Source organism: Triturus cristatus, chromosome 7, assembly GCF_964204655.1.
Source record: "Triturus cristatus chromosome 7, aTriCri1.1, whole genome shotgun sequence".
In the NCBI taxonomy this organism is placed as follows: Eukaryota; Metazoa; Chordata; class Amphibia; order Caudata; family Salamandridae; genus Triturus; species Triturus cristatus.
The window spans coordinates 10338862-10366481 of record NC_140590.1 but is presented as its reverse complement, the minus strand read 5'-3'; the positions used below and the strand labels follow the sequence as shown (position 1 = coordinate 10366481).

The window sequence follows — 27620 nt, the reverse complement described above, 5'->3', positions numbered from 1 at the left end:
CTACCTCTAATGCTGACCAGACTGGTGACAACGACCAGACTCTGGTGAACCCAGATCTCCTGGATGAGGATTAGGAGGATGACAATAATGTTCCTGCCTTTATTCCTCCAGGTAGACCTGACAACAGGGCTAGAAGGGATAGATCTCTGTCAAGGGGATCTATCCAGTCTAACTCCTCTATAGGAACCTCTGTTTCTTCTCACAGAGGGAGGGAAACCTCCCAGGAGAGGAGAGAGAGACTGCTGAAGTATGAGCAAGACAAGTTCAACCTCAGAAAGCAGCAGATGCCCTTAGATAGGGAAGCCCTGGAGCTCTACAGAGCTAGTAAAAAGGAGGGACTAGAGTCCCTTGGTGGCAGCAATTTTCCTAGAGATAGGGGGAGGTCTTATGAGCATAGAAACCTAAGTAAGATTGTCCCTCCCTACCAGAGTGGGGATGACATCCACAAATGGATAACTTCCATTGGAGAGGGCCTGTAAAGTACAGAAAGTCCCTCAAAGTCAGTGGGCAGCAATCTTATGGCTCTCCTTTGCAGACAAAGGTAGAGACAAGCTCCTCACTGTAAGAGAAGAGGATGCTGATGATTACAAAGTCTTGAAAAGTGCACTGATAGATGGGTTTGGCCTAACCACTGAACAATATAGGTTAAAGTTCAGAGACACCCAAAAAGCACAAAATCAAGACTGGGTTGACTTTGTTGACTGTGCTGCTAAGGCTCTGGAAGGTTGGTTATTGGGCAATAAAGTGTGTGACTTCAAAGGATTGTACAATCTGATAATGAGGGAGCAGATTCTTAATAGCTGTCAAAATCAGCTGTTGCACCAGTACCTGGTAGACTCTGATCTGACCTCTCCCCAAGAATTGGGAAAGAAGGCAGACAAATGGGTCAGAACCAGGGTGAGGCAGAAGGTACAGAACCAAGGTGGTGACCAAAGAAGCAAGATTCCAAAATCTCTGACAAGGGTGGGGTCAAGGGTAAAGACCAGAAGTCTTCTCAGGGGCCCCAAAAAACTTCTTCAGGTGGGGATTCACAGTCAGGAAAGGGTAAAGGCCAAAAGAAACCTTGGTGCAAAATCTGTAAACAGAAACCTCACTGGTCTAGTGATTGCACCAAGGCCAAAGAAAATACTTCAGCCCCTACCAATGCCCCTAAGACACATTCTCCCCCTAGTGCTGTTACACTTGGTGGTGGGAATACACAGAATAAGGGTGTAGTAGGGTTGACCCTGAATTCTGAGATGGACTCTGGCCTAGTCAGAGTACCAACTCAGGCTGTGCTTGTCAGTGATGGAGGCATGGATATGTCCCCCTTTTTGAGCCCCAGTACCCTGGGCAAATACAGACAGCAGCCTTTAATTAATGGAGCAGAAGCTTGGGCATTCAGGGACACAGGAGCAAGTGTCACTATGGTGGCAAAAGATCTTGTGGATCCTGGGCAGATTATACTTGGTGAAATGTACCAAGTGACCAATGCTAGCAATGTCAGAACAGGCCATTCTCTGGCAGTTGTTAACTTCTCCTGGGGAGGGGTAACTGTCCTTAAGAAGGTTGTGGTAAGTGCAGACCTACCAGTACAGTGCTTGCTTGGCAATGATCTAGAGACTTCAGCTTGGGCTGAAGTGGAGCTCAGGACACATGCAGAAATGTTAGGGATCCCTGCACATGTCTTTGCTGTGACCAGGTCACAGGCTAACATGTCTAAATCTGGACAGGCCCTGGATTCTGCAATAATGGACCAGGTGCCTCACAAGAGGAGGAGCAGTAGGGTTAACGAAGAGCCTTCCCCCTGACTCAGAGTGCTGATCAGTCTCCTCAGGGAGATGATCTTGAGCCTGAAGAAGTAACTGTCTCAGAGGAGCTTGAACCTGACCAGGTTGAGTTCTTGGGGACAGGGGGCCCTTCCAGGTCTGATCTGAGCCAGGAGCAGAAAACCTGCCCCTCTCTTGAAACCCTCAGAGAGCAAGCTGCTGATGAGGCTGCTGGGAATGCTAGTGCCACTCATAAAGTTTATTGGGATGATGGACTCCTTTACTCAGAGAGTAGAGACCCCAAGCCTGGTGCATCCAGGAGGTTGGTTATACCTCTGAAGTTTGGGGGTTTCCTATTGACACTAGCCCATGATATTCCCCTAGCAGGACACTTAGGCCAGAACAAGACTTGGGACAGAATTGTTCCTCACTTTCACTGGCCCCACATGTCTGAAGACACAAAGGAGTTTTGTCGCTCCTGTGTAACCTGCAAAGCCAGTGGCAAAGCAGGTGGCACTGCAAAGGCCCCCCTAATACCACTACCTCTGGTGGGGGTGCCCTTTGAAAGGGTAGGGATTGACATTGTTGGCCCATGGATCCCCAAACAGCATCTGGGCACAGATTTATACTGGTGGTAGTGGATCATGCCACCAGGTATCCAGAAGCAATTCACCTAAGGAACACTACAGCACCTGTAGTGGCAAGAGCACTCTAGAGTGTGTTCTCAAGAGTAGGCTTTCCTAAGGAGGTAGTATCTGACAGGGATGCAAACTTCATGTCTAGTTACGTGACTGCTATGTGGAAGGAGTGTGGAGTGAGCTACAGGTTCACCACACCCTATCACCCACAATGCAATGGTTTAGTTGAGAGATTCAACAAAACCTTTAAAGGGCATGATCAAAGGACTCCCAGAGAAGCTTAGGCGAAAATGGGACCTGCTCTTGCCCTGCCTTTTATTTGCATACAGGGAGGTGCCTCAAAAGGGGGTTGGTTACAGCCCATTTGAACTTTTGTTTGGTCACCCTGTCAGGGGTCCATTGTGTTTGGTGAAGGAAGGATGGGAGTTACCTCTCAAGCCCCCAAAGCTAGACATAGTGGACTATGTACTTGGTCTCTGCTCCAGGATGGCTGAGTACATGAAAAAGGCAAACAAAAACCTTGAGGCTAGCCAGGAACTGCAAAAAGCCTGGGATGACCAAAAGGCTGTACTGACTGTTTATCAGCCAGGACAGAATTTGTGGGTGTTGGAGCCTGTGGCCCCAGCAGCTTTCCAGGACAAGTGGAGTGGACCCCACACTATTGTTGAACAGAAAGGGGAGGTTACCTACTTGGTAGACCTTGGAACCCCTAGGAGTCCCCATAGGGTACTTCATGTCATCAGGCTAAAGCCATATGTGGACAGGGCTGACATGGGCTGGCTCATAGCTACTGACGAGGGACAGGAGGAAGAGAGTGACCCACTCCCTGACCTCCTCTCACAGAACCCTGATGATGGGTCAGTTGATGGTGGAGCTTTGGCAGGCAGCCTCACTGCCCAGCAACAAGCTGATTGCAGACAGGTGCTCAATCAGTTCAGACACATATTCTCACAGACTATGTGATGCACTCATGAAGTGGATACTGGGGACAGTCTGCCTATTAAAAATAAGATTTATAGGCAACCTGACCATGTCAGGGACTGTATCAGGACAGAAGTCCTGAAAATGTTGGATTTAGGTGTTATTGAACCCTCAGATAGCCCTTGGGCTAGTCCAGTGGTCCTTGTGCTAAAACCTCACATCAGTGGTGTTAAAAGAGAGATAAGGTTTTGTGTGGACTACAGAGGCCTCAATGCAGTCACTAGGACTGATGCCCATCCAATACCAAGAGCAGATGAGCTTGTAGATACTTTGGCCTCAGCCAAGTGCCTTAGCACATTTGACTTGACAGCTGGCTACTGGCAGATCAGACTAGCTGATGATGCAAAGCCAAAGATAGCATTTTCAATCCCTAGTGGGAACTATCAATTTGCAGTAATGCCCTTTGATCTGAAACATGCACCTGCCACTTTCCAAAGATTGGTGAATACAGTTCTCACAGATCTGGAAGTCTTTAGTGCAGCATATCTAGATGATATTGCTGTCTTTAGCTCCACCTGGGAGGATCACCTGGTCCACCTAAGGAATGTTTTGGAGGCCCTACAAAAAACAGGCCTAACTATCAAAGCTACTAAGTGCCAGATAGGGCAGAGTCAGGTTGTGTACCTGGGCCACCTTGTAGGTGGAGGCCAGGTTCAACCATTGCAGAGCAAAATCCAAACCATAATTGTAGGAGAGTAGGATCTGCTTCACATGGGTACCCCCACGTTTTGCTGGTGTTTCACTGTTTTTCGACCTTAGTCTGGCTGTGGCCCTGCTAATCAGGCCCACAGCCTAGCTGCTTCCTCTCTAAAATGGTTTCCATGTACATTAGGTACATATCTAATTGGATTCTGGAGTGCCTTATAAGCCCCTAGTATATGGTATACTATGTACCTAGGGCATAGGTACCTCAGAGGCCTACCAGGGGTGAAGCATGTATTATACCACCCCTGGGAAGCACTCCAAAATGACACCACAGGTCTGCTACTGCAGCCTGGGTAAGCGTGTGCTTGCATCCCTTACTGTGGTATAGGCTATCTATATCACTACCTTATACAGACACATATAAACCTATAAACCGCTCCTATAGCAGGCCTTGACAATCCTGAAGGCAGAGTGCTGGGTTTTATGTGAGAGGGTGCCCAAGTGTGAGAAGTTGGCCTGGTACATACTTGTCACTAGTTCTAGTGGACACCTTGCACCAGTACAATTCGACTCTTATGGTAGATAGGTTTAAGACAACCTTTTTAAGAAAGCTATCCTAGTGGTAGCTGTGGAGAGCAGCCTTCAGGCTAAGTCTTTAAAGGAATGTAAAGCAGCTTGTTTTACCTTATAATCTCTTGAATCACTAAATGAAAGGACACCACACAGGTATATATATAAAATATATATGTATTTATTAGTAGACACACTCTACTAATCTCTTTATGAGATTAGAAGTCAAGGACATATGCACAAATCAACGTTTCACAACAAGTTAAGCACAAATATGGCTGGGGCCCGAGGGGCGTACCAGACCATATACTAAAAAAGAGACTTAGGAAGATCGACTTGCAAGGGGACAAGGCCTAGGGCCTTCAGAAGAGCTGGGGCCTCACTAATCCACCCAAGGCAGGTAAGTAAAGGACCCACGGGAGACGCATGCAGTGTGAGAACACAGCCGCAGATCCCAATAGAATTCAATGGAGCAAGTCGCAGTTGGAATTTTAAAGTTTTAGGATACTTCGGGAGAGTCTACAAGCAAGTCACTTACAGGGTAAGTAGTTCTAGAGCCAACACCCACAGGAGCACCGTAGTTCTGGAGTTACCTCACCCACGGAAGCCGGGTGCAGAGGTGTCATTTGGTGTTGGGTCGCGGCGTCGATTTCAATGGGAGCCAAAGAAGACTTGCTGCTTGTGAAGACAGGAGAAGTGTCTGGTGGAATCCAAGGCTGGATTCAGAATAAAGAAGACCTGAAAGAAGAAGGGACAGTGTTCAAAGTCACTTGGCAGTGACCCGGGGCAAGGAAGCTGGATGCCCACAGTCGTCGGGTGATTTCAGGTGATCACGGGTGTCTTGACTCTTCAGCCACGCGGTCCAGGAGGTGTCGATGATCACCAGGAGCTGGATTAGGTGTGTCCCACAAAGTCTGCAGCTTACTGCGGTCTCAGCGACCAGATTGGAGCCAACAAGCCTTGGCAACAGCAAGTCTTGTGGAAAGTGTAAAAAGTCAGTGGTGCAGACCAGCAAGGTCTGAGGGACTCACCCAGTGAGGGTAAGTCAGGGCAGGCCTGGAGCAACCAGGAGAGCCCTTTGGTTATGTAGAAAAGTCTTCTGGGGACCCACAAGTCAACTGGCAAGGGATCGCGAAAATGCCTTGGGAGGATTCACTCACCAGGAGCCCACGGTCACGCGGGACGAGGTAGGCCTCTGATCTTCAGAGGAAATCCTGCTGGAGGCTTGGACCACACTCAAAAAAAGTGCCCGGTACCCAGGTATTGCAGTTCCTCATCACTTGTGGGGTCCACTTGCCTCAGCGTTGCTGGGGACTCACGATGGCCTTGGAGAAGTCAGGAAATCCACTTCTGGGGCTGCAGGGACTTCGGACTCCAGTGGGAGCGGGAAAGTTTGCGACCGTTGATTAAAAGTTTTGGTGCCTGCCAAGCAGGGGAGTCACTCCTTGACTCCAAGGGAGATTCTTCAGTATTCCAGAGGTAGTGGAACATCGAAGGTCCAGGATTATTCTTCAGAGCGTCGTCAAGGGATATCTAGTTTGTAATGGCAAGGATTCCCTAACTTATACTACAAGGAAGGGAGGGACTAACTCTATAAACCCCACCTATGGGAGGGTCAGGGGAGTGGGTGGCTACAACCACTTCCCTTTGTACAGTTTCATGCCAGAGCAGGGGCTGGTAGCCCCCTGAACCGGTTTGAGCTGGCATATGCACAGAGGAGCCTACTGTTCCCCCAGTGCAGGACTTCAAAGCACTCTAGGAGTGCACCCACCCAGCCCCAATACACTAAATCCTGTCTGGAAGGTGGTGACACATCCTTGTGACAGAATGCCTATTGGTGGGCCTCTTCCACTGCGAGTTTCGGTCATCAGCAGGAGGGCAGTCCAGTGTCTGTGACTGGTGGCATCCATTCTGTGATGCCAGGGCTCTTCAGGACTCTACCGTGTTTCCACAGTGGGTCCATGTCTATCCCTCTAGAAGGGTGGGATCTTACTCCCACACCAGTTACTGGTGTGGGGGTATGATTCCAAAGCGTTTGACACCAAACACAACATGTTTTGATGCAGCCATCCCAAAATTAGCATTTACCGCTAGGTTAAAATGCACTTAAGAGTATATTGTTTAACCGCAACCACAAACAGCCACAGAGAATGGACTCTGAGAGCTGCAGAGGGGCCCTGCAGAGGTACCCCCTCATACGGTAACCAAGCACCCTGCCCTCAGGATTGATAGGGCCTGCCTTAGGGGTGACTGATAGGTTTATATGTGTGTGTAGGTAGAGATATAGTGAACCTATATCTCAGTGAGGAGTGCTAACACTACCTCATCCAGGCTGCAGTAGCAGGCCTGTGGTGTCAGATTTAGTCTGCTTCGCAGTGGTGGCATAATACATGCTTCAGCCCCTGATAGGCCTGTGAAGTACCTATGCCCTTGGTACCTAAGATACCATATACTAGGGGCTCATAAGGTACCACAGTATCCAATCACTAGTGCATCTAATATGCACTCCAAGTTGTTTAGAGAGAACAGAGAGACTGGGGCCCTGATTAGCAGGGACCCAGCCAGACTATAGCCAGAAACCAGTGTAAACATCAGAAAAAAAGTGGGGGCAACATAAGTGCAGATCCTACTCTGCTACACCAAGCATGAGCTGAGCCCCTCTGCAGCCTTCGGAAATACTTCCTTATGGCTGTTCTGTGATACAACCATACCATATACTCTTAAGTGCATTATAACCTCGCGGTAAATTCTAACTGGCTGCATCAAAACATGTTGTGTTTGGTGTCAAACGCTTTGGAATAGTACCCCCCCGCCAGTCCTGGCGGCGGCGGGGGTAGCATTCCACCCTTCTAGAGGGAGAGACATGTTCACACTGGCTAAGCCCGGTTAAAACTTTCCAAAGTCATGGCATCACAAAATGGATGCCACTGCCACAGACACGGGTCTGGCCTTCTGCTGCTGGGGGAAACTCCAGCAGGGGAGGCCTGGACAATAGGTTTCCTGTCACAGGGAGGTGTAACCACCTCCCCAGACAGGCAGATGTGTATTGGGGCAGGGTGGGTGCATTCAGAGAATGCGTTTGAGACACTGCCTGGGGCACACAAGGTGTCCCTGTGCATAGCCCAGTTCAAACCGGTTGCAGGGGCACTCAGCCCCTGCTCTGGCACGAAACTGGACAAAGGGGAAGGGGTGTAACCACCCCCACCCCAGGTCCACCCATAGGTGGGGCCTTAGAGTTAGTCCGTCCCCTAAACTTAGTATAAGTATAGGAATCCAGTCCCTAGGACTTTAGATTACCCTGGACGAACCTCTGCAACATATATCATGGACCTTCGACTTTCTATCACGCCTAGAAGACGGAAGAAATCTCCCTTGAGGTCAAGGAGAGACTCCCGTGCTTGGCAGGCACCAAAGAAGCAACTGACCGGTCTGCAATTCTGAAGCTCCCGCCAGACGCCGAAGTCTCTGCATCCCCAGAGGTGGATTTCCAGACTTCCCCGAGGCTACACTGAGTCCACAGTAAAGCTGAGGCCCGTGGCTATCGTGGGTGACGTGGGACCGTGACCCCTGGACATCGTGAACTTTTGCAGCAGCACTACCTTCCTGGTCATCCTGGAAGTTGTGCTTTGGGCTCCGAGTAGCCCCAGTCTTGAGCACCTCCTGCACCGAAGATTGTTGGCCTCCACTCCACGAGTGACCCGTGGGCCAGCTTCAAGTGTGATCACTCGAGGCTCCTTCGCGATCACTAGCCCGTTGGCAAGCAGGTCCCCACGATGGCAACTCCTTTTCTAATTGGGCTTTCCTGGTTGCTCCAGACGTGCCCTGACTTAACCTCGCTGGGTGAGTCCCTTAGACCTTGCTGGTCTGCACCGCAGTCCTTTCTCTGAATTCCAGTGACTTGCCGTTGCCAAGGCTTGTTGGGTCCATTCTGGTCGCCGATACTGCAGCACTCGACATACTTTGTGGGACAGCTAGAATCTGGCTCGTGGACATCGTCAACGCCTCCTGGACCTCGTGGCTGAAGAGTCAAGACACCCATCAACTCACCTAAACCACCCGACAACTGTGGGCATTGGTCCATCCTGCCCTTGGTCACTGGCAAGTGACCCAGACTCTGTCCCCTCTGCTTTCAGGTTCCTTCCATCCTAGATCCAGGCTTGGATCTCTTCGGACACTTCTCTTCACGGCAGCAGCAGTTCTTTGCAGGTTTCCATTGAAATCGACGACGCGACCCGACACCAAAAGACACCTATGCATCCGGCTTCCCTGGGTGAGGTAACTCGAGTACTCTGGTGCTCCCGTGGGTGCTAGCCCTAGAACTTCTTAAGTCCAAAAGGGTTTGGTCCTGACTCGATTAGAAGTGTCCCTAATCTTTAAATTTCCAACCGCGACATTGCCCATAGAAGATAACTTGAACCCGTGGTTGTGTTTTCACACTGCATAAAGTCCCCGTGAGTCCCCTGTGTCACTACCTTGAGTGGTTCCTTGGGGTCCCACTGATTCTACAGGCTATAGGGCTTGTGTCTATCCCAGTCGTGGTTCTTATACCACTTTTGTGGTATATGGTTTGGTACGCCCCTAGGGCCCAAACGTGTATTTGTGCTTTTACTGATGCTTGCTAACTTGTAAACTAAGTACTTCGAACTCCAGTCTCATAAAGAGACTAGAGGGGTGTGTTTAACCTTAAATATATATATTTTGAATATTTACCTGGTGTGGTTGTCTTTTCATTTGATCATTCAAGAGATTATAGGCTGGTAAAACAAGCTGCTTTACATTCCTTCAAGACTTAGCCTGAAGGCTGCTCTCCATAGCTACCACTAGGATAGCTTTCATATAAGGTTGTCTTTAACCATTCACCATAAGGGGTTGTTTGGACTGATACAAGGTGCCCACTAGAACTAGTGGACAGCATATATCAGGCCACCTTCGAACATGTTGTTCCTTCACTGACTACAGGATTGTGCTCAACGTGGGCTGTGCTGTTCTGTTGCTGGCTGCAGGACTTGTGCTCACTGTGGGCTGTGCTTTTCTTTCATTGGCTGAAGCACTTGTGCTGATCGCAGGCTGTGCTGTTCTGTCGCTGGCTTCAGGATTTTTGCTCACCGTGGGCTGTGCTGTTCTTTCACTGACTGCAGCTGTTCTTTCACTTACTGCAGGACTTGTGCTCACCGTGGGTTGTGCTGTTCTGTCGCTGACTGCATGACTTGGGCTCTTCGTGGGCTTTGCTGTTCTTTCACTGACTGAAGCATTTGTGCTTCCAGTGGGCTGTGCTGTTCTTCACTAGGTTCAGGACTTGCGCTCATTGTGAGCTTCGCTGTTCTGTCACTGACTGTAGGACTTGTGCTCACAGTGGGCTGTGCTGTTCTTTCACTGACTGCAGCACTTCTACTCACTGTGAGCTGTGCTGTTCTTTCACTGACTGCAAGACTTTTGCTCACCGTGGGCTGTGCTGTTCTGTTGCTGACTGCAGTAATTGTGCTCACCGTGGGCTGTGCTGTTCTGTTGCTGACTGCAGTAATTGTGCTCACCGTGGGCTGTGCTGTTCTTTCACTGACTGCAAGACTTGTGCTCCCCGTGGGTTGTGCTGTTCTGTCGCTGACTGCAGGACGTGTGTTCACCGTGGGCTGTGCTGTTCTTTCACTCACTGCAGCACTTGTGCTTCCAGTGGGCTGTGCTGTTCTTCACTAGGTTCAGGACTTGCGCTCACTGTGAGCTTCGCTGTTCTGTCACTGACTGTAGGACTTGTGCTCACAGTGGGCTGTGCTGTTTTTCTAATGGGACGTGTATTCACCATGGGCTGTGGTGTTCTTTCACTCACTACAGGACTTGTGCTCACGGTGGGCAGCGCTGTTCTTTCACTGACTGCAGGACTTCTGCTCACTGTGGGATGTGTTGTTCCTTCACTGACTGCAGGATTGTGCTCACTGAGGGCTGTGCTGTTCTGTCACTGACTGCAGCACTTCCACTCACTGTGAGCTGTGCTGTTCTTTCACGGACTGTAAGACTTGTGCTCATAGTGGGCAGTGCTGTTCTTTCTCTGACTGCAGCAATTGTGCACACCGTGAGCTGTGCTGTTCTGTCGCTGACTGCAGGACTTGTGCTCACCGTGGGCTGTGCTGTTCTGTTACTGACTGCAGGACTTGTGCTCACCGTGGGCTGTGCTGTTCTGTCGCTGATTGCAGCACTTGTGCTCACAGTGAGCTATGCTGTTCTTTCAATGGGAGGGTTACTCACCAAGCCTACTAGGTGCAATACATGCACTTACTAGGGGCTGAACTGGTCTTTCAGTGGGACTTGTGGCCACCATAGCTTGAGTTTGTTCACTAGCCTGGGATGTGTGCTCTCAGTGGACTGTGCTGTTCTTTGAGTGGGACTTGTGCTCGTCATGGCTTGTGTTTGTTCACTAGGTGCAGGACGTGTGCTCACCACGGCGTGTGTTTGTTCACTAGGTGCAGGACATGTGCTAACCATGGCTTGTGTTTGTTCACTAGGTGCAGGATGTGTGCTCTCAGTGGACTGTGTTGTTCTTTCAGTGGGACATGTGCTCACCATGGCTTGTGTTTGTTCACTAGGTGCAGGGGGTGTACTCACCATGGCTTGTGTTTGTTCACTAGGTGCAGGACATGTGCTCACCATGGCTTGTGCTGTTCTTTCAGTGGGACGTGTGCTCACCATGGCTTGTGTTTGTACACTAGGTGGAGGACGTGTGCTCACCAAGGCTTGTGTTTGTTCACTAGGTTCAGAGCGTGTGCTCTCAATGGACTGTGCTGTTCTTTCGGTGGGATGCGTGCTCATTATGGTTTGTGTATGTTCACTAGGTGCAGGACGTGTGCTCACCATTGCTTGTGTTTGTTCACTAGGTGCAGGAACTGTGCTCTCAGTGGACTGTTCTCTTCTTTCAGTGGGACGTGTGCTCACCATGGCTTGTTTGTTCACTAGGTGCAGGGCGTGTACTCACCATGGCTTGTGTTTGTTCACTAGGTGCAGGACATGTGCTCACCATGGCTTGTGTTTGTTCACTAGGTGGAGGACATGTGCTCACCAAGGCTTGTGTTTGTTCACTAGGTTCAGAGTGTGTGCTCTCAATGGACTGTGCTGTTCTTTCAGTGGGACGTGTGCTCATAATGGCTTGTGTATGTTCACTAGGTGCAGGACGTGTGCTCACCATGGCTTGTGTTTGTTCACTAGGTGCAGGACGTGTGCTCACCAATGCTTGTATTTGTTCACTAGGTGCAGGGCGTATGCTCTAAATGGTCTGTGCTGTTTTTTCAGTGAGACGTGTGCTCATTATGGCTTCTGTTTGTTCACTGGGTGCAGGCATGTGCTCTCAATGGACTGTGTTTGTTCACTAGCTGCAATGCCTGTGCTCACCATGGCTTGTGTTTTTTCACTAGGAGCAGGGCGTGTGCTCACCATGGCTTGTGTTTGTTCACTAGATGCAGGATGTGTGCTCACCATGGCTTGTGTTTGTTCACTAGGTGCAGGGCGTGTGCTCACCATGGCTTGTGTTTGTTCACTAGGTGCAGGATGTGTGCTCACCATGACTTTTATTTGTTCACTAGGTGCATTGTGTGTGCTTACATTGGCTTGTGTTTGTTCACTAGGTGCAGGGTGTGTGCTCTCCATGGCTTGTGCTTGTTCACTAGGTGCAGGCCGTGTGCTCACCATGGCTTGTGTTTGTTCACTAGGTTCAGAGTGTGTGCTCTCAATGGACTGTGCTGTTCTTTCAGTGGGACGTGTGGTCATTATGGCTTGTGTATGTTCACTAGGTACAGGACGTGTGCTCACCATGGTTTGTGTTTGTTCACTAGGTGCAGGACGTTTGCTCACCATTGCTTGTGTTTGTTCACTAGGTGCAGGAACTGTGCTCTTAGTGGACTGTGCTGTTCTTTCAGTGGGACGTGTGCTCACCGCGGCATGCTTGTTCACTAGGTGCAGGGCGTGTACTCACCATGGCTTGTGTTTGTTCACTAGGTGCAGGACATGTGCTCACCATGGCTTGTGTTTGTTCACTAGGAGGAGGACGTGTGCTCACCAAGGCTTGTGTTTGTTCACTAGGTTCAGAGCGTGTGCTCTCAATGGACTGTGCTGTTCTTTCAGTGGGAGGTGTGCTCATAATGGCTTGTGTATGTTCACTAGGTGCAGGACGTGTGCTCACCATGGCTTGTGTTTGTTTACTAGGTGCAGGATGTGTGCTCATCATTGCTTGTGTTTGTTCACTAGGTGCAGGGTGTATGCTCTAAATGGTCTGTGCTGTTTTTTCAGTGAGACGTGTGCTCATTATGGCTTCTGTTTGTTCACTAGGTGCAGGACGTGTGCTCTCAATGGACTGTGTATGTTCACTAGCTGCAATGCGTGTGCTCACCATGGCTTGTGTTTGTTCACTAGGAGCAGGGCGTGTGCTCACCATGGCTTGTGTTTGTTCACTAGGTGCAGGGCGTGTGCTCACCATGGCTTGTGTTTGTTCACTAGGTGCAGGATGTGTGCTCACCATGACTTTTGTTTGTTCACTAGGTGCATAGTGTGTGCTTACATTGGCTTGTGTTTGTTCACTAGGTGCAGGGCGTGTGCTCTCCATGGCTTGTGTTTGTTCACTAGGTGCAGGCTGTGTGCTCACCATGGCTTGTGTTTGTTCACTAGGTGCAGGACGTGTGCTCACCATGGCTTGTGTTTGTTCACTAGGTGCAGGATGTGTGCTCACCATGACTTGTGTTTGTTCACTAGGTGCAGGGCGTGTTCTTACATTGGCTTGTGTTTGTTCACTAGGTGCAGGAGATGTGCTCACCATGGCTTGTGCTTGTTCACTAGGTGCAGGACGTGTGCTCACCATGGGTTGTGTTTGTTCACTAAGTGCAGGACGTGTGCTCACCATGGCTTATGTTTGTTCACTAGATGCAAGGTGTGTGCTCTCCATGGGTTGTGTTTGTTCACTAGGTGTAGGGTGTGTGCTTACATTGGCTTGTGTTTGTTCACTAGGTGCAGGGTGTGTGCTCTCCATGGCTTGTGTTTGTCCACTAGGTGCAAGGCGTGTGCTCTCTATGGCTTGTGTTTGTTCACTAGGTGCAGGACGTGTGCTCAGTATGGCTTGTGTTTGTTCACTAAGTGCAGGACGTGTGCTCACCATGGCTTGTGTTTGTTCACTAGATGCAAGGTGTGTGCTCTCCATGGGTTGTGTTTGTTCACTAGGTGTAGGGTGTGTGCTCACCATGGCTTGTGTTTGTTCACTAGGTTCAGGGCGTATGCTCTAAATGGTCTGTGCTGTTTTTTCAGTGAGACGTGTGCTCATTATGGCTTCTGTTTGTTCACTAGGTGCAGGACGTGTGCTCTCAATGGACTGTGTATGTTCACTAGCTGCAATGCGTGTGCTCACCATGGCTTGTGTTTGTTCACTAGGTGCAGGGCGTATGCTCTAAATGGTCTGTGCTGTTTTTTCAGTGAGACGTGTGCTCATTATGGCTTCTGTTTGTTCACTAGGTGCAGGACGTGTGCTCTCAATGGACTGTGTATGTTCACTAGCTGCAATACGTGTGCTCACCATGGCTTGTGCTTGTTCACTAGGAGCAGGGCGTGTGCTCACCATGGCTTGTGTTTGTTCACTAGGTGCAGGGCGTGTGCTCTCTATGGCTTGTGTTTGTTCACTAGGTGCAGGCCGTGTGCTCACCATGGCTTGTGTTTGTTCACTAGGTGCAGGAGATGTGCTCACCATGGCTTGTGCTTGTTCAGTAGGTGCAGGACGTGTGCTCACCATGGGTTGTGTTTGTTCACTAAGTGCAGGACGTGTGCTCACCATGGCTTGTGTTTGTTCACTAGATGCAAAGTGTGTGCTCTCCATGGGTTGTGTTTGTTCACTAGGTGTAGGGTGTGTGCTTACATTGGCTTGTGTTTGTTCACTAGGTGCAGGGTGTGTGCTCTCCATGGCTTGTGTTTGTTCATTAGGTTCAGGGCGTATGCTCTAAATGGTCTGTGCTGTTTTTTCAGTGAGACGTGTGCTCATTATGGCTTCTGTTTGTTCACTAGGTGCAGGACGTGTGCTCTCAATGGACTGTGTATGTTCACTAGCTGCAATACGTGTGCTCACCATGGCTTGTGTTTGTTCACTAGGAGCAGGGCGTGTGCTCACCATGGCTTGTGTTTGTTCACTAGGTGCAGGATGTGTGCTCACCATGGCTTGTGTTTGTTCACTAGGTGCAGGGTGTGTGCTCACCATGGCTTGTGCTTGTTCACTAGGTGCAGGGTGTGTGCTTACATTGTCTTGTGTTTGTTCACTAGATGCAAGGTGTGTGCTCTCCATGGCTTGTCTTTGTTCACTAGGTTCACCACACACACTCACTTCTCTCACAGCTGATGGACAGGAACACCTCGATGCTCTCTTCCACTGCCCCGGGCTTGTTGCTGATGTTGCACGTGGCTCTCTGGTTGTGGACCTGGACAGTGGGCCTCATGAGGAGTTGGCTTCGCACACTGACTGTCCCGTCGGTGTTCACCGTCTCGGTGGTGTTCACATCAAAGCTGACGTCCGACCTCCAGGTGATGTTAGCCGGGGGAAGCCCCCTGGCCGAGGTGCAGATGGCCACCACTGCTAAGCCAGGCGTGCCCCCTGCAGCAGGCACTGCGTGGGCACTGTTGTTGGGTGCGGCTGAGGAGAGAAGAGAAAAAGAAACAAGAGGTTCACTTGCGAGGAGGCTGGCACAAGTGTTCAAGGGCACCTCAAGCCGGAGCACAAGAGGTGGACTCACTCGGCCCCTTGTGAACTCACTCTCAGCGCGAGTCTGCGTGGAAGAAGAGGGAGTGAAAACCGAACTCAAATCAAATGAAATGATTCCTGCTTTCAGTGGTCACATGAAATGAAGTCGCCATGGGGCATATTATCAAGACAGGCGATAAAATTATCGCCGCTTTAGCGGCAGAAAACTGCCGCTAAAGTGGCGATAATGGGCTTGATAATATGCTCTATGGAATTCCAATTGAAGCCCATGTTAGATGCGAAGGACGTCTAACATGGGCTTCTATGGGAATTCCGCCGATAATTTTTAACGCCGTCCTTGATAATATGCCCCTTAATCTCCCCGTGCCTAACAAAAATGAACGTGTCCTCATGTAATGCAACTGGTGCTCGTGTAAAGCGCTCTGATATCCGATACCTTCGGTCAAGTTCGCGCTATAGAAAACTCTGTAAAAGAAACTAACAAAAAACCACATAATGCTGTAAAAGGCACCACTTTACCCTATTCTCTCAAACTTGTCTTGTGGATAGATACGATGTAGTCAGGGTTCTAACATACAGCTATTCAATTAGTATTCAATGGAAAAACCAATGCCTTATTGTATTGACAGGGTGGAGCTGCGCAGTACGCCACTACCTATGTCGCTGGCCAGATGTGTGCCACTCTTAGATACAGTGGGGCAGATTTATGTTGCACTTGCGGCACTTTTGCGCCGCCGTTGCGTCACTTTTGTGACGCAGCAGCGGCGCAAATCCTGCGCCATGGTGCGGGGCATTTACAAACGTGACGCATCTCCCAGATGCGTCACGTTGTAAAGCCCTGCGCCACATGTAGGCGTTCCAGGGCAGGTGGGGGCGTTCCAGCGCAGGAACGCCTCCTAAAAGTGGCTGAGTGAAATCTACAAGATTTCACTCAGTCACTTTTAGGCCCATGCTGCGTCAAAACCCTGCGCCTGCTTGAAGCAGGCGTAAGGATTGACACAGCATTGTACAGATAGGGCCCCCCAGATCATTGCTGGAGCTGCGTCGCGCTTGCGACGCAACTCCAGCAATGCGCCACTTTTCGGCACAGATGCGTCACGCATCTGTGCCGTTTTTGCCCCATGGTGCGCCGCATTATAAATGCGGCGCATCCATGGTGGCGCAGCTGTGGCGCATAATAACTGGCGCATCCCTGCTGATATGCAGGGATGCGCCAGTCGTCATAAATCTGCCCCAGTGTGTATTCTGTAAATTGAGTGTGTTCCAAGCCTGGGTCTTCTGAAACATGCGTGTGCTAATGTAGATGTCTGTGGGACACACAGAATAACCTCACAGATATGTATGACAAAAGGAATGTATTTTATCTCTACTGTAGTGCCCCTTGTGCCCCCTTTACCCTGATTTGCCTTCTGTGCCTTTTTTTCCCCGTTTTCCGTTCTTTCCGTTTTCCGTTCTTGCTGCCTTGTTGCCTTTATTTTGTACCACCCTTCACCTGTTGTGCCCTTTGTGCCCCCCTTTTACCCCAATTTACCTTCTGTATCCTCTTCCCCGTTTTCCGCTCTGCCACCTTTCCCGCTGCTGTGTCCCTGCGGCCCCGTCCCCTGCTGTTCCCATTCGCCGCCCCGCTCCCGCCTCCCAGCTGCTCCTCCCTTCCACAACCCCTCATATGGAGGCCACGCAGCAGTGAGGGGAGCGACCTTTGACCCTGTCATCAGGTTGGTCGCCCCCCAGCCGCCACACGGTCCCCCTGTGTCGCTGCCCCCGCTGTTAGCTGTCGCCTGCTCCTGCCTGCTGTAACGTGAGTCCTTCGCCGACCCCTTTTGCCTCCTCTGGTCTTTGTCCCCCGTTTCTCCTGTTGCCTTGTGCCTTTACATTTTGTTGCCTGTTGCCATCTGTTTTGTACCACCTTTCTTCTACTGTAGTGCCCCTTGTGCCCGCTTTACCCCGATTTGCCTTCTGTGCCTTTTTTCCCCCGTTTTCTGTTCTTTCCGTTTTCCGTTCTTGCTGCCTTGTTGCCTTTATTTTGTACCACCCTTCACCTGTTGTGCCCTTTGTGCCCCCCTTTTACCCCGATTTACCTTCTGTATCCTCTTCCTCGTTTTCCGTTCTGTGCCACCTTTCCCGCCGCTGCTGTGTCCCTGCGGCCCCGCCCCCCGCTGTTCCCATTCGCCGCCCCGCTCCCGCCTCCCAGCTGCTCCTCCCTCCCACAGCCCCTCATATGGAGGCAGAGGGCGCGCCGCCGGTGCGCCGAAGGCGTGCCTAAGGCAAGCCCGCCTGCGCCCGTCCGCACCTGGACCGCGCCCAGCACCAGAACCCCTGGCCCCCACCGAAGCCAAGCTACCCGACTGAGATACGACTCCGCCGCCCTCAACGCACTCAACACCGGACGACCACTCGCCTGCTACCGAGCCACCCCGAAGCGAACCCGCGGACCCTTCACCTGTCAAGCCTGCAAATTCACGACCAACGACGAAGACACACTCTCCTCCGCCGAACACCTACACTTCCAGATTCACACCGACCCCAAGACCACCCTTAGAGGAACGCTCATCTACAGACCCCCAGGCCCGCGCACACAACTCAGCGAAACCATTGCCGACTTCATAAGCCCGCACGCCCTAGCCTCACCAGAATACATCCTCCTAGGGGACCTGAACTTCCACCTGGAGAAAAACAACGACAACACCACCACCCTGCTCGACAACCTCACCAACCTCGGACTCAAGCAACTGGTGAACACCCCCACCCACCTAGCTGGCCACACGCTCAATCCCGTCTTCTCCGCCAGCAACCACGTCTCCTTCAGCCACTCCACCGTGCTACACTGGACCGACCACAGATGCATCCACTTCACCTTCAAAAAGACTACATCCCACCTCCGCACGCAACAGATCCCCCGCAGATGCTGGCGCAAAATCACCACAGACCAGCTCCTCTCATCACTGAGCCAGAACCCGCCAGCCGACACCTCTGACACCAATGACGCAGCCCACAATCTCGCACAGTGGATCACCAACAGCGCCGACGACCTCGCTCCACTGAAGAATCCCCCAGGCACTACCGGCAACAGGAAAACCACATGGTTCACAGACGCCCTCAAAGACTAAAAGAAATCCCGCCGAACCCTTGAAAAAACCGGGCGCCATGAACGGACAACAGAAAACATGACAGCCCTCAAGAACGCCACTCGCGAACACCACCAGCTGATCTGCACCACCAAAAGGACATCGTTCAAAGAGCGGCTTGACAACAACACCCACAACAGCAAGGAACTCTTCAGCATCGTCAAAGAGCTCTCCCGCCCCAGCGCCTGCAACAACGACATCACACCATCACAAGACCTCGCCACGTTCTTCCACCGCAAAATCACAGACGTACACGACAGCTTCGGACCCCAGACTCTGCCTCCAGTCACCGAACCACCGACCCCCACCACCATCCTCAGCACCTGGACCCCCATCAGCACTGAAGACACCACCCACGTCATGAACACCATCCACTCTGGCTCCCCCTCTGACCCTTGCCCCCATCACATCTTCAACAAAGCCGACATCATCATCGCCCCCCTCCTCCGGAATATCATAAACAACTCCTTCACGTCAGCCACCTTCCCTGAGAGCTGGAAGCATGCAGAAATCAACGCCCTTCTGAAGAAGCCCACAGCGGACCCCAAAGACCTCAAGAACTTCCACCCCATCTCTCTTCTTCCCTTCCCGGCTAAAGTCATCGAGAAGACCGTCAATAAACAGCTGACTGCTTTCCTCGAGGCAAACAACTCGCTCGACCTGTCCCAGTCCGGATTTCGAGCCAACCACAGCACCGAGACCGCCCTCATCGCAGCCACCGACGACATCAGGACCCTGATGGACAACGGAGAAACAACCGCTCTCATCCTCCTAGACCTCTCGGCTGCCTTCGACAACGTATACCACCGCACCCTGATAACCCGCCTCTTCAACACTGGGATCCAAGGAATGTCCCTGGACTGGATCACCTCGTTCTTCTCCGACAGGACCCAGAGAGTCCGCCTACCTCCTTTCCGCTCAGCGGCCACCGAGATCATCTGCGGCGTACCTCAAGGCTCCTCGCTCAGTCCAACCCTCTTCAATATCTACATGAGCCCCCTCGCCGCCATCGCACGCAAACACAACATCAACATCATCTCCTATGCCGACGACACCCAACTGATACTCTCCCTCACCAAAGACCCAGCCACCGCCAAAACCAACCTCCAGGAAAGAATGAAAGATGTCGCAGAATGGATGAAACTCAGTCGCCTGAAGTTGAACTCAGACAAGACGGAGGTCCTCATCCTCGGACAATCCCCTTTCGCCTGGGACGACTCCTGGTGGCCCACAGCGCTGGGCTCCGCACCAAAATCCACGGACCACGCACGCAACCTGGGATTCATCCTGGACTCCTCCCTCACAATGACCAAGCAAGTCAACGCCGTCTCATCATCTTGCTTCAACACCCTGCGCATGCTCCGTAAGATCTTTCGGTGGATCCTCACCGAAACCAGAAAGACCGTCACCCAGGCCCTCGTCACCAGCCGACTGGAGTACGGAAACACCCTATACGCAGGAACCACAGCCAAACTTCAGAAACGACTCCAGCGCATCCAGAACGCCTCCGCATGACTCATCCTCGACATCCCCCGCCACAGCCACATATCCGCCCACCTGAGAAACCTGTACTGGCTCCCCATCAGCAAGAGGATCACGTTCAGGCTCCTCACCCACGCACACAAAGCACGCCACGACAATGGCCCCGAATACCTCAACAACCGCCTCTCGTTCTACACCCCCACCCACCAGTTAAGCTCTGCCAGCCTCACCCTCGCCACTGTCCCACGGATCCGCAGAACCACCACCGGAGGAAGATCGTTCTCCTACCTGGCAGCCAAAACATGGAACTCCCTCCCCGCACACCTACGACTGACCGAGGACCATCTCACCTTCAGGAAACACCTCAAGACCTGGCTTTTCGAGCAGTAGCGACACCCCCCCCCCCTCCCTCCAGCGCCTTGAGACCCTCACAGGTGAGTAGCGCGCTCTATAAATGTACTGATTGATTGATTGAGATGGAGTCATTCACTTTGTGTAGAGGTGAGTGATCTTCTCTCATCAGGGGGTCCTTGCATCAAAGTCTGTACATCTCAATAATTCAGTGGCGCCCTGACAGTTTCTCATTGAGATGAAAATGTTCTGTCAACATCTGGCAAAGCATGTAAGAAGAGTCAAAGGGATGGTGTGGTTATGGGAAGGCGTTAATATTAGTATTAGATACTTTTGATGCAAGAACTATTTCATATTTCCGAGTTACATTGAGATAAGAATATTCGGGCACCATTTACTCATTGTAGCCATATGGACAAGGTTTTGGGACGGCGCAGCCTGAGGAGCAATAGGGCATTATTTAAACATTGGCCGGTGTGACGCTTAGGTGAGACCACAGGCTATGATGCGCTCCTTATGGGGTGAACGGCACATGCGGCACATTTGTGATGGAGTTTCTCATCTGCCAAGCTCTAAATAAGGCTCTTATATTTGACTACACCTGCAACAGCACATAAGTGGTGCACTACAAGAACAGGGGAATTGGGTACTCCACACCAACACTCACATGCAGCCTGTCGGCAATTCTGTGGCCAGAAGATACCTGGTGGTACTCGACTAATCCTGCCACTGACCACAACCCAAATGAAAGGAAATCTGAACGATGGGTTGAAATGATTCATTGTGCCGGAGTTCAGAAGCTGTCGAACCTGAGATGGAATGAACTGATATCTAAACAAGCATTGGAAATGCAATAGGTCTCACATTTGGTTGAGTTAGTGCAATTGACCTTATAAATGACAATGTTCTTTGCCTATGTGTTGTGGAGTGTATATATGTGGTGTGTAGTGAAATTGTGTGAGTTGCATTGGAAGTGTTAGTTGTGGAATTGTGTGACATGGAATTCTGTGGTGTGGAGTGGATTTGTATAGTGGAATTATATGGCATGGTGTGCAGTGGACATATGTGGCTAGTAATCATGTAGTATTGAATACTGGAGTTTTTGGAGTGGGATTTTGTGTTATGAGTGTCATTTTGTGGAAAGTTTTTTGTGTTGTGGAGCAGTATGTAGTGGAGTTTAATTAAGTGGTGTGCTGTTGAATTATGTGGGGTGGAACTGTGTGGATAGTTTTGCTTTTTTAGTGAAGAAAAAAAAACAAATAGTTAGGAGCAAAGCTTCAGATCTGTGTTTTTGGGTGTTATAAAAAACAAGGGCAGCAAACATTTAACTCTTCCCCCACCAATGATATAATCAGGTTGCCTCTGTACAGTAGTTCTTTTAGTACTTTGCCCAGCAGCCAACTCCTGCATTTTCCAAGTGTCCACTGTCACCTAATAAAAACAGCAAAGCTGATTTTAATAAAATTGTGTTCTTTTTATTTCTGCATAGCTGCGTGAAAGGGTGGGAAGGTAAGTGAGTGAAAGATGGATGGATGAGTGAAATAGTGGTTGGGTGGGTGAGTGAAGGAGTGGATGGATACATGCATCGATATATGCATGGATGAATGAGTGAAGGGATGGATGAATGAATGGATGGATAAATGGATGTGTGAAAGGGTAGATGTATGATGATGAAAAATGAGTGGATTCATGAGTGAAAGGATGGATGATGAGTGAAAGAGTAACTGCATGGATGGGTGAAAGGCTGGATGGATAGACCAGTTCAATGAGTAGATGAATGGATGATGGATGTCTGGGTAAGTGCGTGAAAGGATGGATGTAGTGGTGGATGAGTGACAAAATGAATGAGTGAAAGGGAGGACAGATGGATGGCTGGATGAAACGGAAGACAGATGGAGAGTAAATGTGTGAATGAATGGAAGGATGAGCAAGTAAAAGGGTGAATGGATGAGTGAAAGGATAAATGGATGGATGGATGGATGGATGGATAGATAGATGTGTGAGTGAAATGGTGGATTGCCGGAGAATGAAAGGATAAATGAATACATGCATGAATGAATGAGTAAAAGGATTGATGCAAGTTTGTATGAATGAAAGAGGAAGGATGCATTATGAGTGAAAGGATGAATGGATGGATGGGTGGAGAATAGATGGATGAGACAAAAGGATGGATGAGTGAGTGAAAGGATGGATCAATGAGTGAAAGAGTAAATGGATGGATCAATGAGGGGATGGATGGATGACTGAGTGGAAGGGTGAATGGATGAGTGAACGGATGGATGGATGGGTTAGTGAAAGAATGGCTGTAAGGATGGATTAGTGAAGGAATGGGTGGATGGATGAGTGAGAGGGAGAGTAGATGGATGACTAGATGAAAAGGTGGATGGATGAATGAGTGGAAAGTTGAAAGGATAGACAAATAAGTGAAAGAGTAGATTTTTTTTTGTTTTACAGAGTTTTATATATTGCAAACTAGACCTGAATCGGGTATAAGAGCACTTTAAATAGCACCCTTTGCATTACATGAGGAAACATTCATTTTTAGGTCTTGCCTAGCGTTGCTGTGCACATGCGGGGCTCGCTCTGCGAGATTTACTGCTATTGAGTACTTTTAGAAAAGGGCGTTAAGTTCTGCCCCTCATTTCCATTTGCCGGGTTTACCGTTTATGCTAAACGGAGGCCTGCCATTGGAAATGAGGGTTTTTGGTTGCCGTCCTTTTGCCTGCGATCCGGACTGGGTCGCCTGCTTCACGGCAGTCGTGAAGCACTTTCTTATCTTTATGGGGCCATGTGTTTGAAACACATGGCCCCATAAAGACAAGAAATCCCCATGCTCCGGCTGCAGCATGGTCCTCTTTCACTTTCGGGTCCGCGCTTGTTGAATTTCTGATACCTCTGCATTAATAAAATACAAATCGGCACAAGTGACTGCACAATACACTGTGTAAAACAATCCCTTTTAAACTTAAATGCTATTGTTCTTCCAGCGTTTTAGTGTCTCAGCATTGTGTGATGATGCAGGCAATAGTACACCGACTTCGCTGTCTCACTCTCAAGCCATCTATCTGGCTCTTAATGCTCAGAGCCGGCTGACCTTTCACCCCGCCCTGGAAGGGCTCACCCAATGACCTCACACAGCCCCGGGCACTTATCGAACTTTCAATGCCTCGGCCAATGCTGACAGGCATCCAAAACAAATGACATCATGCGAGCAGCACCTAGAAAGAGACTGCGAGGTGCAGGGTGCACACCGAACAACGAGTAAAACAAGTGGAGTTCGACATCAGCGCACTGCTGATAATGGACTCCGTCGCCCCTGGAGGACAGGTGGGCACTGTGCAGCCCAGACACCCCCTCCTCTCTAATGTCTCGAGAGTTCGTCATTACATCACCAGCGGACCATTGGTTCCTGCAGCTTCACTCATTCCTCTGTGGACAGCGAGCCCTGCACTGACCTCCCCCTGGAGGCAGAGAGAGGATGCATGTTTCTTCACCATCACAAGACGGGGGTCAATAAAGACATAGACCCCTCTCTCTATACTGTACACAGAGAATCCTGCACTGACCAGCACTCTAGCACCCTGTCAGAGTGCAAAGGCGCCCCAACTCAAGCCCTATGGGGACACTCTGGAAACTTCATAACATATCAGAAAAGTTTTTTTAAAAATTAAAAACAAACCTCATGGACATCACTGAGCCTGAATTCCCTGCTGAGTTGTCCAACGTGACAGCCCCGAAGTGAGTGCATGTAGAACCGGAGTCAAGGCTTAACCAGCCGCCGTGAGTCACATCCTTCCCATTTGATTGCAGTGCAAGTCATGGAGTAGTGCCCCGGCCCTCTCCCCCGCGCGCTCTCCTCCGCCCCTCCCGCCCACCCTCCTCCCGGGCCCAGCGCTGCTGCTGGTGAAGCTAGCATTTAAATCTGGCAGTGCTGCAGCGAGAAGGCTGCGATGTAACCAAAACAGCCCCCAGCGAAGTTCCAGATGAATGGGAGGACCTGGCGTGGCGAGTCGCCCATGGTGACGGGTAAACAGACAAGGAAACAGAGCCACCTCCAAGAGGGCCCGAGCAGCTGTCTGCGAGATCAGAGTAAACACGCGCAACTCCTGTCACTGATTTACTGAGTTTGATCAGAAAACGGGACAAGAAGAAAAGAAGAATAAGAAAAACAAGCATTTGCAATGCAACGGTCTCGCCTTTAGGATCTTAAAAGCATTTAGGCCTGCAGCACATTATCCTGGGTGTTGTATTAACTATTCTCATTCAGCCTTACACAACTGCTATAACCGGATGAAAAGAGCATTTGCTCTCAGTGGGGCACCATGGAAAGGGGTTAAGGTAACTGTTAGTCCCAAACAATAAAGTTTTACAAACACCGATGTGCATTGACAAAGCTAATGCATTGACAAAGTCAAAAGGCTGGCAGCATAAGTCGGACCAGCTAGCTTTGCAAATGCTTGTGTTACTTTGTCAGGGATGTGGAGCAGCAGAGGAATGTGGAGGTAAAGAACAGTGTGGCATGAAACTGAAACTGATCATGAGCAATAGCTAGACTGAAACAAAAGAGTGTTCTGTACTCGAGAAAACACAAGCCAAACATAAAATATGATCTGCGAAACAAATATGATCTGCAAAACTTGTTATGGTTTGAGATCGGGCTAACCTTCACTGGAATGTCAAGGTTGAACAAGCACTGGCAACGACATTAGGTCTGGCTTTAACACCTCCAGAGTTTTCTGTTTGTATGGATTTAAGTCATCTATATGCATGAGCAGCTTGAACTCCAAGCCATACAAGAAATTGCACAGTTTAAAAAATGTTCTAACGTGTAAATGCTCTTACATTTTGTACAGTGGGGTCAAGGAACCCATTCTACAAAATTCAGAATTAAAACTTGCACTGGTAGCTCTGTACAGTACAGCACCCCAAGCATTCTGAAATCCAAGCAGCTTCTTATGAGTGACGCGGTAATTGTGAGCTTATAAGGCTAAATATTGCACGTGGAGGTCTTTGCTGAGTGTGTCATTAAGTCACAGAATAAATGATAACTCAAATATGCACGTAAATCTTCTGCCGTCAATTCTGTGTTGGGTGACAACACAGAGCAGTAATGTGCGATGAACACAGCATGAATGCTGTTCCAAGTTACACCAATTCGTCAGTGGGGTAACAAAATCTTAGCCTCCATCCCTCCCCCCCCATGGACTGTCAGGGGGCCCTCTACAATCATCTGGCCTCGCGCTGTTTTCAAACACCTTGCCCTCGCAAGGAAGCCAACATGTTCTGTAGGCAGGGAGATATCACTGCGTATGAAAAAACATTTCAGATGTTGTTGATTCACAAAATTGGAGTTCCATAAGTAAAAATGATTGGTGATATGGAGAGATCCCAGGGCACAGACATAGCATCATAAGCATATCAAAGATAACAGTGAGCAAAAATGCTGCCAATGTGCTATTGAAAAGTCAATTCGCAGCGCACCAATGGATGTTGTTACTGGTATTTTATCTTTCATATTTCTCAATTCCATCATTTTCCTAGTCTATGTTTCAATCAATCAATCAACTTTACTCTGAGGCATAATATGCGGGGCAAGATTGCGTCGAAGTGAATCCACCATTCTAACCCCTCCCGCAGCCAGTCCTCGAGTTACTAAACATGTGAGGATTTTCAGAGCAGGCATTTTGGGTCACGCCTGCCTCAGCAGACAACGATTGTTCGGAGGTCGACTCTTTTGCCTCCGGTCTCTCAGCAGGGGCGTCCTTTGACTGCAATGGCGGGGCGCGGTGGCAAAGGTGCTAAACAATGGGCTGCCCCCCTGGCTCCTTCTTTATCGACGATAACTGGCCATCCTCCCACATGGCTTGAGACAGCGACAGGGAGTCGGACCAGCGGCGTGCTAAATGTAAACAAAGCACGTCGTGATTAACACGAGTCCTATTGCGTTGAAGACACAAACAGCACCGGCTCGATTGTCCGGCTGCTTAGAAAGTGAAAGCTCGCATGGAGCGCTAAACGTAAACAAAGCAGGTCGTGATTTACACAAGTCCTATTGCATTGAATACACAAAAATACACGAACTGGAGTGGGGGCGCGGGGGCGAGAAGTCACAGACTGAGGGAGGGGGCAGGGAAGGGGCTGGGGGGGGAGACAGGGAAGAAAATGGTGTTAGGAGTATCCGTGGAAGAATACAAATGATGACTGAGGAGGGACTAACAAGCCTCAGACCAATCGGAAGGCAGCATTTTAGACAAATGCCAATGGGCAGAGAGTGGGCGGAGCTTCCACAAAGCTTCCACACTACAGTGTATACTCCATGCCTCGCAAAGCGATGGGAGCGCATTCGTGCTGCATTACTAGGCGAGACCTAAAAGAAAATAGTGTTAGGAGTAAAGGGGCCAGTAGCCATGGAAGGATACAAATGATGACTGAGGAGGGACTAACAAGCCTCAAACCAATCGGAAGGAAGCATTTAAGACAAAAGCCAATGGGCAGAGAGTGGGCTGAGCTTCCACAAATCTTCCACACTACAGTGTATACTGCATGCCTCGCAAAGTGATGGCAGCACATTCATGCTGCATCGCTAGGCGAGACCTAAAAAACACACCCAGGCATTTCAAGAACACAGGGAAGAGAACTAGCAGACCTCGCAGAGGGGTGGGGCGGGGGTGTCAGCGGGTGGGCTTTCACTTGTGATCAGCCGAGAGTATGAATGACTGTACATCCGCAGCTGAATGCGGATGTACGAATCAATGGGCGGTTGCAAGAACCAATGGATGGATGGATGCCCGAACATGTGTGGGTAGGGAGGTAGGCAGACGTTGGGACGGAGGGGTGGGTGGAAAGGGCATTACGATGGATGGATGAGTAGGTAGATATATGTGGCGAATGGATGGAGAAATAGATGTATGGGTGAGTAGGTAGATGAATGCATGGATATGTAGAATAGCTTGCAAACTGGAACAGTGTACACTGAACAATCACTGGGTGCCTCTTGAATGAAGGAGAGCTGTTGGAACAGCACTGCACTGCGATCTCTCGAGCGACTCTCAAAACGAGCCTTCGCTCTCACTCTAGCAGGACGTCCCGTCATTCCTCACCAGCTGTGCTGGATCTTAGGAGACGCATCATACACGTTAACGTTGTTCTGTGAAACGGTATTGTGCTGCAACAAACTGTTTGATCTTGGGCAAAGCATTTCATTTATCTGCACCAAAGTTCCCGCGCCTCCTACTCTCCCGAACAATAGCACCCATTTAGAAAGCACTCCTTCTCTGTATGAAATGAAGCATTTGCGGTATAATTTTCCTTCAAGACATCATGACCTGTTTACGAATAAGCTACTTTGCTCTTATCCAGTTGCTCCTTATTT

The 27620-nt window shown here is 49.9% G+C and overlaps 1 protein-coding gene across 1 annotated transcript in view; it reads right to left on the bottom strand.

Annotated features, from left to right (window-relative positions):
- The window catches only part of LOC146808683 (poliovirus receptor homolog), a 282605-nt gene that overhangs the window by 71874 nt on the left and 183111 nt on the right, over window positions 1-27620 (bottom strand). The window contains exon 3 of the mRNA XM_085615481.1: window positions 14916-15221. Within this exon, the coding sequence (XP_085471607.1) occupies window positions 14916-15221 (306 nt within the window). The remainder of the gene's footprint in view (window positions 1-14915; window positions 15222-27620) is intronic.